The 13,708-nt window shown below is 36.3% G+C and overlaps 1 protein-coding gene across 3 annotated transcripts in view; it reads left to right on the forward strand.

Annotated features, from left to right (window-relative positions):
- LDAF1 (lipid droplet assembly factor 1) overlaps positions 1-13,312 on the forward strand; it is a 159,663-nt gene extending 146,351 nt beyond the window's left edge. For all 3 annotated transcript variants that reach the window (XM_053695043.1, XM_053695045.1, XM_053695044.1), the window contains exon 5: positions 10,770-13,312. In XM_053695043.1, the coding sequence (XP_053551018.1) occupies positions 10,770-10,866 (97 nt within the window). In that variant the 3' untranslated portion in view covers positions 10,867-13,312. The remainder of the gene's footprint in view (positions 1-10,769) is intronic.
- The last annotated feature ends 396 nt before the right edge of the window (positions 13,313-13,708 follow it).

Raw genomic sequence — 13,708 nt, forward strand, 5'->3', positions numbered from 1 at the left:
TCTACTGATAACTGTTTCAATACTGGTTTGGCTATCTGCTATATGTGGATGGGTGTCTTCAGGTAAGTAAGTTTTCATTACTTAAGACACTCTCCGCTATGGTTTGGCACTTTATGTATTTTATAAAGTTATAAATATATGTATTGTACTTACATTTGCCATGATTCATGTTTCAGTACATTTCCTTTTGCAGACTGTCCGTTTCATATCTGGGAAATGCATTTTTTAGAAATTTATTTATTACCTGGGGTGTAGTCTTTTTTCAATTGACTGTCTTTTTCTATATCGCGGGCATAATTAGGTTTATTGCGTCATTTTTGGTGCAAGATTTTTTTGCCGCAAAGTTACGTTAATTGACGCAAATTTGTCATTTCCGGCGTCTTAGCCGGGTCCTTTCACAAGGTTGCGTCATTTATGACGCCAGTGTGTCGTTTCCGTACGTTTTTGGGGCCAAAAAATATTTTTCTGTTTGTTGTGCGTCATACTTGGCGCCAAATATTTTCATTTTTTAGATCCCATTCCTATTTGCCTCTTGCCTTTTTCTATGTCAGAGGGCTATTCTGTTTGCATTTTTTCCCATTGCTGAAACTGCCATATAAGGAAATTGATAATTTTGCTTTATATGTTGTTTTTTCTCTTACATTTTGCAAGATGTCTCAATCTGTTCCTGTCTCAGAAAACACTTTTGGAATCCTGCTGACTGATAACAGTTCTACCAAAGCTAAGTACATTTGTTGTAATCTTATGGAGATTATATCTCCAGCTGTGGTCTGTAATAAGTTGTCATGATAAACTTTTACATGCAGAGAATGTGTCCATCAGTAATAATACATTGGCTGTTGCTGTTCATTTAACATCTAATGTACAAGATATACCTGTGAATTTATAAGAATTTTTTGCTGATTCTATTCAGAAGGCTTTGTCTGCCATCCCGCCTTCTAATAAATGTAAAGGTCTTTTTAAACTTCTTATAAAGTTGATGAAATTTCAAATGACCAACAACATACTGAATTATCCTCCTCTGATGAGGATCTATCTGATTCAGAAGATCCTTCCTCAGATATTGACACTAACAAATCTACTTATTTATTTAAAATGGAGTACATTTGTTCTTTGTTGAAGAAGTGTTGATTATATTGGATATTGAGGAGACTAGTCCTCTTGATTTTAAAGCTAGTAAACGTTTAAATTCTGTTTATAAACCTCCTGTGGTTATTTCAGAGGTTTTTTTTCAGTTCCTGGTGCTATTTCTGATATGATTTCTAAGGAATGGAATAGGCCTGGTACTTCTTTTATTCCTTCTTTAAGGTTTAAAAAATTGTATAATTTGCCAGCAATTAGATTGGAGTTTTGGGAAAAGATCCCCAAAATTGATGGGGCTATCTTTACTCTTGCTAAACGTACTACTATTCCTACGGAAGATAGTATTTCTTGTTAAGATCCTTTAGATAGGAAACTTGAATCTTATCTAAGGAAAGCTTATTTATTTTCAGGTCTTCTTCTTAGGCCTGCAATTTCTTTGGCTGATGTTGCAGCTGCTTCAATTTTTTGGTTGGAAACTTTAGCGCAACAAGTATCAAATCATGATTCAACATGCTAATAATTTCATTTGTGATGCCATTTTTTGTTATCATCAAAATTGATGTTAAATCTCTGTCTTTAGCTATTTTAGCTAAAAGAGCTTTGTGGCTTAAATCTTGGAATGCTGATATGACTTCTAAGTCCAGATTGCTATTTCTTTCCTTCCAAGGTAATAAATTATTAGGTTCAGTTGGATTCAATATTTTCAACTGTCACTGGGGGGAAGGAAGTTTTTTTGCCTCAAGATAAGATGTAAGGGTAAATTTAAAGCTTCTAACCGTTTTTGTTCTTAAATAAGGAACAGAAACCTAATTCTTCCCAAGGAATCTGTTTCCAATTGAAAGCCTTCTTCAAATTGGAATAAATCCAAGCCATTTAAGAGATCAAAGCCAGCCCCTAAGTCCGCATGAAGGTGCGGCTCTTATTCCAGCTCAGCTGGTAGGGGGCAGATTTAGATTTTTCTAAGATGTTTGGATCAAATCATGCCAGTTCCGTTTCAGGAGTCTGGGGGTTTTATTCAAATCTATTTATTGTCCCAAAGAAAGTAATTTCATTCCGACCAGTTTTGGATCTAACAATTTTGAATCAATATGTAAGAGTACCAACTTTCAAAATGGTGACTATATGGTCTATTCTGCTTTTTTGTTCAGCAAGGGCATTATATGCCCACAATAGACTTACAGGATGCATATCTTCATATTCTGATTCATCCAGATTGCTTTCAATTTCTGAGATTCTCTTTTTTAGACAAGCATTACCAATTTGTCGCTCTTCCTTTTTGGCCTAGCAACAGCTCTAGGAATCTTTTCAAAGGTTCTTGGTGTCCTACTCTCTGTTATCAGAGAGCGGGGTGTTGCGGTTTTTTCTTATTTGGACGATATCTTGGTACTTGCTCAGTCTTTACGTTCAGCAGATCTGATGGTTGGAGGATCAATTTACCAAAACGTTCTTTGATTCCTCAGACAAGGGTCACCTTTTTAGGTTTCAAGATAGATTCAGTGTCCATTACTTTGTCTCTAACAGACAAGAGACAATTTAAATTGGTTTCAGCTTGTCGGAACCTTCAGTCTCTATTATTCCCTTCAGTAGCTATATGCATGGAAGTTTTAGGTCTCATGACTGCAGCATCAGACGTGATTCTCTTTGCTCGTCTTTATATGAGACCTCTCCAGCTTTGTATGCTGAATCAATGGTGCAGGGATTATACAAGGATATCACAATTAATATCCTTAAATCCCAGTGTTTGACTATATCTGACTTGGTGGTTAGATCACCATCGTATAGTTCTAGGGGCCTCTTTGGTTCGTCCAACCTGGACTGTGATAACAACAGATGCAAGTCTTTTCAGGTTGGGGAGCTGTTTGGGGATCCCTGACAGCACAAGGGGTTTGGAAATCTCAAGAGGCGAGATTGCCAATCAATATTTTGGAACTCTGTGCAATTTTCAGGCTTGGCCTCTGTTGAAGAGCGATCCGTTCATTTGTTTTCAGACAGACAATATCACAGCTGTGGCATATGTCAATTATCAGGGTAGGACTCACAGTCCCCTAGCTATGATAGAAGTATCTTGAATACTTTCTTGGGTGGAATCCAGCTCTTGTCTAATTTCTGTGGTACATATCCCAGGTGTAGACAATTGAGAAGCGGATTATCTCACCCGTCAGACTTTACATCCGGGGGAGAGATCTCTCCATCCAGATGTGTTTTCTCAGATTGTTCATATGTGGGATTTTCCAGAAATAGATCTGATGGCTTCTCATCTAAACAAGAAACTTCCTAGGTACCTGTCCAGGTCCAGGGATCTTCAGGCGGAAGCAGTGGTTGCATTGACACTTCCTTGGTGCTACCAACCTGCTTATATTTTCCCGCCTCTAGTTCTTCTTCCAAGAGTGATATCCAAAATCATCTTGGAACAGTTATTTGTATTGCTGGTAGCTCCAGCATGGCCTCACAGGTTTTTGTATGCGGATCTTGTTCGGATGTCCAGTTGCCAACCTTGGCCTCTTCCATTTAGGTCGGATCTTCTGTTTTAAGGTCCGTTTTCTTCCATCAGGATTTCAAATCATTAAATTTGAAGGTATGGGAATTGAAAGCCTAGTGCTTAGTCATAGAGGTTTCTCTGACTCAGTGATTAATACTATGTTACAGGCTCGTAAATCTGTTTCTAGAAAGATTTATTTTCGAGTTCGGAAGACTTATTTTCATGGTGTTCTTTTCATCAATTCGCTTGGCATTCTTTCAGAATTCCTAGAATTTTTTCAGTTTCTTCAGGATGGTTTGGATAAGGTTTTGTCTGCAAGTTCCTTGTAGGGACAAATCTTTGCTTTTTCTGTCTTATTTCACAGAATGATTGCTAAGCTTCCTGATATTCACTGTTTTTTACCAGGCTTTGGTTTGTATCAAGCCTGTCATTAAATCGATCTCTCCTCCTTGGAGTCTTAATTTGGTTTTGTGGGCTTTACAGGCTCCTCCATTTGAGCCTATGGGGCCTATCTATCAAGCTCCGGATAGAGCTTGAAGCCCCATGTTTCTGGCGAGCCTGCAGGCTCACCAGAAACACCAGTTATGAAGCAGCTGTCTAAAGACCGCTGCTCCATAACCTGTCCGCCTGCTCTGAAGAGGCGGACAGACATTGCCGCAATTCAACCCGATCGAGTACGATCGGGTTGATTGACACCCCTCTGCTGGCGGCCGATTGGCCGCGATTCTGCAGGGGATGGCATTGCACCAGCAGCTCTTGTGAGCTGCTGGTGCAATGCTGAATACGGAGAGCGTATTGCTCTCCGTATTCAGCGAGGTCTGGCAGACCTGATCCGCACTGTCGGATCAGGTCCACCAGACTTTGATAAATAGAGGCCTATGCATTCTTTGGATATTAAACTACTTTCTTTTAAAGTGTTGTTCCTTTTGGCCATTTCTTCTGCTAGAAGAGTTTCTAAATTATCTACTCTTTATTGTGAATCTCCTTTCTGATTTTTCATCAGGATAAGGGGGCTTTGCAGACTTCATTTAAATTCTTTCCTAAGGTTGTGATTTCTAACAACATTAATAGAGAATTTGTTGTCCCTTCCTTGTGTCCTAATCCTAAGAATTCTTTGGAGAAATCCTTCCATTCTTTGGATGTGGTAAGAGCTTTGAAATATTATGTTGAAGCTACTAAAGATTTCAGGAAGACTTCTAGTCTATTTGTTATCTTTTCTGGTTCTAGGAAAGGTCAGAGGGCTTCTGACGTTTCCTTGGCTTCGTGGTTAAGCTTTGGTTTCATTCAGCTTATTTGGGGTCGGGTCAAGCCCCGTCTCAGAGAATTACAGCTCATTCTACTAGATAAGTCTCCACTTTGTGGGCTTTTTAAGAATGAAGCTTCAGTTGATCAGATTTGCAAAGCAGCAACTTGGTCTTCTTTGCATACATTTACTAAATTCTACCGTTTTTGATGTATTCGCTTCTTCGGAAGCAGTTTTTGGTAGAAAAGTTCTTCAGGCAGCTGTTTCAGTTTGATTCTTCTGCTTATGTTTTAATTTTTTTCTTTTCATTTAATGAGAATTAACTTGGGTTGTGGATTATTTTTTCAGCGAGAAAATGGCTGTTTTTATTTTTATCCCTCCCTCTCTAGTGACTCTTGCGTTGAGTTCCACATCTTGGGTATTGCTATCCCATATGTCACTAGCTCATGGACTCTTGCTAATTACATGAAAGAAAACATAATTTATGTAAGAACTTACCTGATAAATTAATTTCTTTCATATTGGCAAGCGTCTATGAGGCCCACCCTTTTTGTGGTGGTTATGATTTTTTGTATAAAGCACAATTATTTCTAAATTTCTTTGTTGATGCTTTTTACTCCTTTCTTTATCACCCCACTTCTTGGCTATTCGTTAAACTGAATTGTGGGTGTGGTGAGGGGTGTATTTATAGGCATTTTGAGGTTTGGGAAACTTTGCCCCTCCTGGTAGGATTGTATATCCCATACGTCACTAGCTCATGGACTCTTGCCAATATGAAAGAAATGAATTTATCAGGTAAGTTCTTACATAAATTATGTTTTTATCATGTTTTCAGTAAAATATAAGGATAGTCTATTAGTTTTATCTTAATTGGACCTGAAACTCTGATTCACAAAAAAATTCTGAGTATAGGATTGTAAATAACTTTCCAATTTACTACCTTATAAATTATTTAAGGAACATGATACTCACATGTTGAAGGACTTGAAATTGATGCAGCATAGCTGTAAAAAGCTGACTAGAAAATATCACATGAACATCTCTGTAAAATAAGGAAGATATTTGACCTCAAATTTCCTAAGTATTCATACCTCACTGTAAAGAGACTTAAAGCAGCCAGTCAGGATACTTGTCCCAGGACTTGCTAGGAAGTGTGCATCTGGCATGTGCAGGCACAGTCATGTTATTTTCCTATTCAGTTTAAGTAAGATCTATGAAATCTCAAGAGATCATAGCAAAGGCAAAGGATTACTTCAGCACTGCTGATGCTTTTTGGCTATTGTTTTTTGTTGTTTTTTTCCAACTTGCAGCTTTACAGCAACTGATGTATAACTGTTTACACAACACTTACTCTGGTGAGCTGAAGAAATTTTGAGGTAAAATATCTTCCTTTTTTGCATAGAGATTTTCAGGTGATATTTTCATGTCAGCCTTTTAAAGTTATGCTGCATCACTTTCAATGGATTTAGCATACGAGTATTGTGTTCCTTTAAGTCTTCTTGAAAAAGTCTGCCCGAAGGCAGATGAAACGCGTAGAAGCTTATTCACTGTTGAATCAGAAAAATTGTCTATTTATTTCTGCCTCCTAATGTTTGATGATTATTCTACATATACGTACATATATGTATGTATAAAATCTTTCACACAATTCTGGATGGTTGCAGTTTCATATATGCTTGTTAAACCCTAGCAATGCTGAACTATGCATTTTGAAAATGTTATCTTAAATATTTGTATTTTTATTTTTACATTATAATGTGGAATAGGAAAATATTGCTGCTAAAGGGAAATAAGCTGGTATTGTAAATTTGGAAAGAGGATTTGGGAAATTAATTTAGATTTTTCAAATTTGGTTTTGGAAAGAGAATTTATTGCAGACACACTGTGATCTACCTAAAGGAAATAAATTGACAAAAAATATTTTTAAGCTGATCTTTTGTGTTTGCAAAAATATATTAGATATTATTTTTTTATATAATAGACATGCTAAATAATCTTATAAAACATCTATTCATTAATATATAGATTATACAGGGTTGGAAAAATTGTTTATATGATGGTTTTATACTACTATTTGAGTAAGCCTCATTTTGCAATTTATATAGCATGCCTTTCATACTCACTGCTGCACAATTTGGGTCATTTTAGAATAGTCTGTGCATCTTGATTTATGATCTGTTCTATGCCGGGACATCCAAAAAATGCAATTTCCTTTAAATTTGTAAAATACATGTCCAAATGCATTTCAAGTTAAATTGTAGCTCTAACCAGCCACACAATAATTAATTTTGACTCCAGCACATAGAATTTCACCAGAATTTAAGTGTTTTTAATATTGGTATCCACCTGCATGTGGCTGTCTTTTTACATGTTTATATTAAAAGTTATATTTTAATCTTATTCATCTCTCTATATTCATACTATTTGTGTTTTGAGGCATATCTTTCCTTTCATCCTACTCTAGGGATGTTTTGTTGTTAAAACACAATAAAATACAAAATGTTGCTTTAAAGGGACAGTAAAGTCCAAATTAAACTTTCATGATTCAGATAGGGCTTGTCATTTTAAACAACTTTTCAATTTACTTTTATCATCAAATTTTATTTGTTCTCTTGGCATTCTTGGTGGAAAGATAAAATAGGTAGACTCATATGCTAATTTCTTGCTCCATTCACATTAAAGGGACAGTCTAGTCAAAATTAACTTTCATGATTCAGATAGGACATGCAGTTTTAAACAACTTTCCAATTTACTTTGATCATAAAATTTGCTTTTTTCTCTTGTATTCTTTGATGAAAGTTAAACCTAGGTAGGCTCACATGCTAATTTCTAAGCCCTTGACGGACGCCTGTTATCTCAGTGCAATCTTTACAGCTAGACAGTGCTAGTTCATGTGGGCCATATACATAACATTGTGCTCATGGACGGCTAGATTTAGAGTTGGGCGGTAGCCGTCAAAACCAGCGTTAGAGGCTCCTAACGCTGGTTTTTACCGCCCTCTGGTATTTGGAGTCAGTCAGGAAAGGGTCTAACGCTCACTTTGCAGCAACGACTTTTCCATACCGCAGATCCCCCTACGCCATTTGCGTATCCTATCTTTTCAATGGGATCTTTCTAACGCCGGTATTTAGAGTCGTGGCTGAAGTGAGCGTTAGAAATCTAACGACAAAACTCCAGCCGCAAAAAAAAGTCAGTAGTTAAGAGCTTTCTGGGCTAACGCTGGTTTATAAAGCTCTTAACTACTGTGCTCTAAAGTACACTAACACCCATAAACTACCTATGTACCCCTAAACCGAGGTCCCCCCACATCGCCGACCCCTATATTATATTTATTAACCCCTAATATGCCGCCCCCAATGTCGCCGCTACCTACCGCACCGCTATTATAATAAAGTTATTAACCCCTAATCCGCCTCACTCCCGCCTCAATAACCCTATAATAAATAGTATTAACCGGATATATATAAATCGGATTGAACTTGATTCTGATAGGCTGATTCCATCAGTCAATCAGAAGTTTCCTACCTTAAATCCGATTGGCTGATAAAATCCTATCAGCCAATCGTTATTCGACGGACGCCATCTTGGATGACGTCATTTAAAGGAACCGTCATTCGGCGAGTAGGCGTTGGTAGAAGAGGATGTTCCGCGTCGGCTGGAAGATGATGGCTCCGGAAGAAAGAAGATTGAAGATGCTGCTTCATAGAAGACTTCATCCCGATGATGGACTTCTTCAGCGCCCGCTTGGATCAAAACTTCAGCCCGAGGATGGACGTCACTCTTCAGCCCCCCGCTTGGGCTTGGATCAAGACATCGGAGGCTCTTCTGGACAGATCGGGACCCGGTGTGGTGAAGACAAGGTAGGGAGATCTTCAGGGGCTTAGTGTTGGGTTTATTTAAGGGGGGTTTGGGTTAGATTAGGGGTATGTGGGTGGTGGGTTGTAATGTTGGGGGGGGGTTTGTATGGTTTTTTTTTTACAGGCAAAAGAGCTGAATTCTTTGGGGCATGCCCCGCAAAGGGCCCTTTTCAGGGCTGGTAAGGTAAAAGAGCTTTTCTATTTTAATTTTAGAATAGGGTAGGGCATTTTTTTATTTTGGGGGCTTTGTTATTTTATTAGGGGGCTTAGAGTAGGTGTAATTAGTTTAAAATTGTTGTAATATTTTTCTAATGTTTGTAAATATTTTTTTATTTTTTGTAACTTGGTTCTTTTTTATTTTTTGTACTTTAGTTAGTTTATTTAATTGTATTTATTTGTAGGTATTGTATTTAATTAATTTATTGATAGTGTAGTGTTAGGTTTAATTGTAGATAATTGTAGGTATTTTATTTAATTTATTTATTGATAGTGTAGTGTTAGGTTTAATTGTAACTTAGGTTAGGATTTATTTTACAGGTAATTTTGTAATTATTTTAACTAGGTAACTATTAAATAGTTATTAACTATTTAATAGCTATTGTACCTGGTTAATATAATTACAAAGTTGCCTGTAAAATAAATATTAATCCTAAAATAGCTACAATATAATTATAATTTATATTGTAGCTATATTAGGGTTTATTTTACAGGTAAGTATTTAGCTTTAAATAGGAATAATTTATTTAATAATAGTTAATTTATTTCGTTAGATTTAAATTATATTTAAGTTAGGGGGGTGTTAGGGTTAGAGTTAGACTTAGCTTTAGGGGTTAATACATTTATTATAGTAGCGGTGAGATCCGGACGGCAGATTAGGGGTTAATTATTGTAGGTAGCTGGAGGCGACGTTGTGGGGGGCAGATTAGGGGTTAATAATATAACATAGTGGTCGGCGATGTTAGGGGCAGCAGATTAGGGGTACATAGGGATAACGTAGCTGGTGGCGGTATACGGAGCAGCAGATTAGGGGTTAAAAAAAATATGCAGGTGTCAGCGATTGCGGGGGCGGCAGATTAGGGGTTAAGAAGTGTAAGGTTAGGGGTGTTTAGACTCGGGGTACATGTTAGAGTGTTAGGTGCAGACGTAGGAAGTGTTTCCCCATAGAAAACAATGGTGCTGCATTAGGAGCTGAACGCTGCTTTTTTGCAGGTGTTAGGTTTTTTTTCAACTCAAATGGCCCCATTGTTTTCTATGGGGGAATCGTGCACGAGCACGTTTTTCAAACTGGCCGCGTCCGTAAGCAGCGCTGGTATTTAGAGTTGCAGTGGCGGTAAATTATGCTATACGCTCCCTTTTTGGAGCCTAACGCAGCCATTCTGTGAACTCTAAATACCAGCGGTATTTAAAAGGTGCGGGGGAAAAAAAGCATGCGTAGCTAACGCACCCCTTTGGCCGCAGAACTCTAACCGGGAGTTATTTATGAGTCAGCACTGATTGGCTAAAATGCAAGTCTGTCAAAAGAACTGAAAAATAGGGCAGTCTTCAGGCTTAGGTACAAAAGGATCACAGAGGTAAAACGTATATTGCAAATATATAAAACTAGGAAATGGGTAATAAAGGGATTATCTATGTTTTTAAACAATAAACCTTTAATAAGCAGAATTATATTCTGGATTAATAGAATTAACAAAACCCCAAATATTTTAATCTATGAAATGTGTACAAAGTAGGAATATGATCATTATGATTTTAATTTGTGATTCCAATTAAGTGTTTGGACATTTAAAAAATATAAATAAAACCCTGAATGTTATTGCATACATCATGAATTGATATTATTGGTTAAATAAAAAAAAAGCTGCATTATGTAGTCATCATCAATATGAAATCAAAACCTTCCTTTGTAAAGCGCCTGGGTAGTGTTTGCTGTTTGGTGGCTAAATGTAGCCACCAATCAGCAAGAGGCTATCTAGGGTGCTAAACCAAAAATGATTTTTTTTACTGCCCTTTTAATCTCATTATTTTTCAAACTAGTTTAGTACACACTTTTACCTTGTTAATTGCTATGTAGTAAATCATTTTATAATATCTTTCTTTCCCTGTATAGATTATCATTGAGGACTGGAGACGCATCAAGGACTTTTTTACACCCTGGGGAAATTTCTTCAACCACAAAATCTTCAAAGAACAACTTAGAAGAATAGAAAATTAAATTTCTTATTTTTTTTTTTTTTATTATTTTAAAGGCATTTTTGTTCTGGGTACTGCCTTGGGTCTAAATATTTCCTAATAGAATGTAGAAGCGCTGTTACAGAAAGAATTAAAGTGCTGTCTTTTCTCCATAATATTTATATTGCTCTAAGCTTTTGTATAATCCTTTGTTAATCACATTAAAGCTACGGGAAATGTATACAATCAACAAATTATTTAGCCTGCATGGTCTTGTTGTGTAAAAAAGGTAAACTTCCAATAGAAATGCAGGGATTTCTCTTTAAAGGGACATGAAACAAAAGTCTTGCTATTACATGTTACCAACCATGATTGGAACCTTTCTAAAAACATTAAAGGGACATGAAACCCCCCAAAAAATTCTCATGATTTAGGTAAATTTTACAATTTTTAAACAACTTTCCAGTTTACTTCTGTTATTTTATTTCATTGTCTTGGTATCATTTGTTGAAGGAGCAGCCATGCACTACTGGTTTCTAACTAAACACATGGGTGAGCCAATGATAATCGGTATATATATGCAGCCACCAATCAGCAGCTAGAACCTAGGTTCTTTGCTGCTCCTGAGCTTACCTAGATAAACCTTTCAGCAAAGGATAACAAGAGAAGGAAGCAAATTAAATAATTAGAAGTAAATTTGAAAGTTGTTTAAAATTGTATGCTGTGTCTGAATCACAAATGTCTAATTATGAATGTACTGTCCCTTTAACATGCCTTATTTGGTGGAGCCAATTTGGACTGCGATGAAGTAAAGCAAGTTGGCCACTGTTATTTCATTACCAAAGCTTTTTCCGTATATTATCTTCTCACCACTGCTAAGGCCAATTAGGGACAGATATGAAGCAGTATTAAGCAACTTACAATTCTTAAAACAGGAAAGATGTTGGCAAACACAATTATTGCATCGGTTTACAAAGTATAATTAAACATTTTACATAATTATCTTAAAATATTTCTTGTCCCTTTCTAAAGTAGCTATAAAACGTAAATAAAAAAGTAAAAGACAAAAGAAGCACAGACTCCTAAGTGTATATAGTCAAAAGACTGAGATATATATTTTTTATTAAATTTCTTCTCTCACATTTAAAAACCTCAAACAATTATGAGGTAGGTAAAAGCATCTATATAGTTGCACCCATATGATATGCTGAAGGGAGAAACGCGGTAGATGACACATCCTGGTCGGATCGATAATACAGTCACACAGTTCCAGTAACAAGTCACACTCCAACCGCTCCAATCCAGCCGATAGTCCATACTCTGGGGCATTGAAATAGAAAACTGCCACAGGTTCCAATACACTTCCAATAAAAGTCGACTTCCAGGACAGCGTGGATACTGCGGGGTATAGATAGTGGGCGTGGCCTTACGCATTTGGTAACAAAGGCAGTTACCCTACGAAATGAGTAAGGTTACACGCAGCAATATCCACACAGTCCTTGAAGAGTGTGGACAATTGGCTGGATTGGAGCGGTAGGAGTGTGACTTATTTGTTACTGGATTTGTGTGACTGTATTACCGATTCGACCAGGACGTGTCATCCTACAGTGTTTCTCCCTTCAGCATATCACATGGGTGCCACTATATAGATCCTTTTACATACCTCATAATTATTTGAGGTTTTTAAATGTGAGTGAGATATATATATATATATATATATATTTATTTATTATTATTCTTATTATTAATAAATATCGGCTGTCTTTTGACTGCACTAAGAGTAGTCTGCGTTTCTTTTCTCTTACTTTTTCTTTCAAGCTACTCCCAGCCTTCCAGTGTTGTGTCTTCCAAGATTGACAGCGACTCCAGTATTCTAGGTGTCATGAGGACAAGTCGCATTTGTTACAGACTGATATCCTTTATAATTCAGGGAGCTTGATGTGTTATATTTTAGCTATAAAGCATACTATAATTTTCATATAGTTTATTTATAGTCATAGTTAAGACTTTTACTCATAAAGAAGTATTCTACTATATAGAAATAAAATGCTCTATTTTGTTAGTAGGGGTTAACACATAGGTAAAGTCATGTGCCCAGGTCCAGTGTGTTGGAAATGTCATACTTATGTACCCACCAATCACTGGCTGTGTTGTACTGTGGAGCGTGCACGACTTGGTGGAGCGTGCACGAATTGGTGGAGCGTGCACTACTTGGTGGAGCGTGCACGACTTGAGATGACCTGGCACGCTAAAATTATTTGTTTACAAAATCATATTCTTATGAAATAGAGCACTTTATTTTGTACTCAGTTAAATATTGTTATTTGTTTTGTATTTTCTTTGTGCAAATACTAAAACCTTGATTTTTTTTTTTTCTAAAATGGAAAATCCTAAAAATATAATGTTAACACGAGTTCATTTGTATAGTTGTCAATACCTGAATAATAAAGGTTCTAGAACAATAAAACAGTTTATTCTGTAGTTTTAGATTTTGTCATATTTTTTATTTATTTAATTTTTTATTTATTTTTTGGCCATGCGTTTGATTTTAATTAGTGAATTGGAGTATGTACCATCTTTGGTACAATACCATTTGTATTATGTACAGACAAGTTCAGGGCTCTAATGGATTACGCTCTTGATGAAAGTATAAAAGCAAGCAAGCAATGTCATTAATCAGAGATTTCAAGCTTTGCTTTTGAGATTTTTTTTACAAGATGCTATCACCAGAATTAATCAAGTCCTTTGTACGTTTGGAGCTTTGTGACATCTATTCAGATATGTAATAATGTTGTTCTTATATTCAAAAGAGCCAAGACAGGGAATATAAATATGTTAAAAAATAATTATTTAAATAAAAAAAATATATAAAAAGTT

Source organism: Bombina bombina, chromosome 11, assembly GCF_027579735.1.
Source record: "Bombina bombina isolate aBomBom1 chromosome 11, aBomBom1.pri, whole genome shotgun sequence".
NCBI classification, from domain to species: Eukaryota; Metazoa; Chordata; class Amphibia; order Anura; family Bombinatoridae; genus Bombina; species Bombina bombina.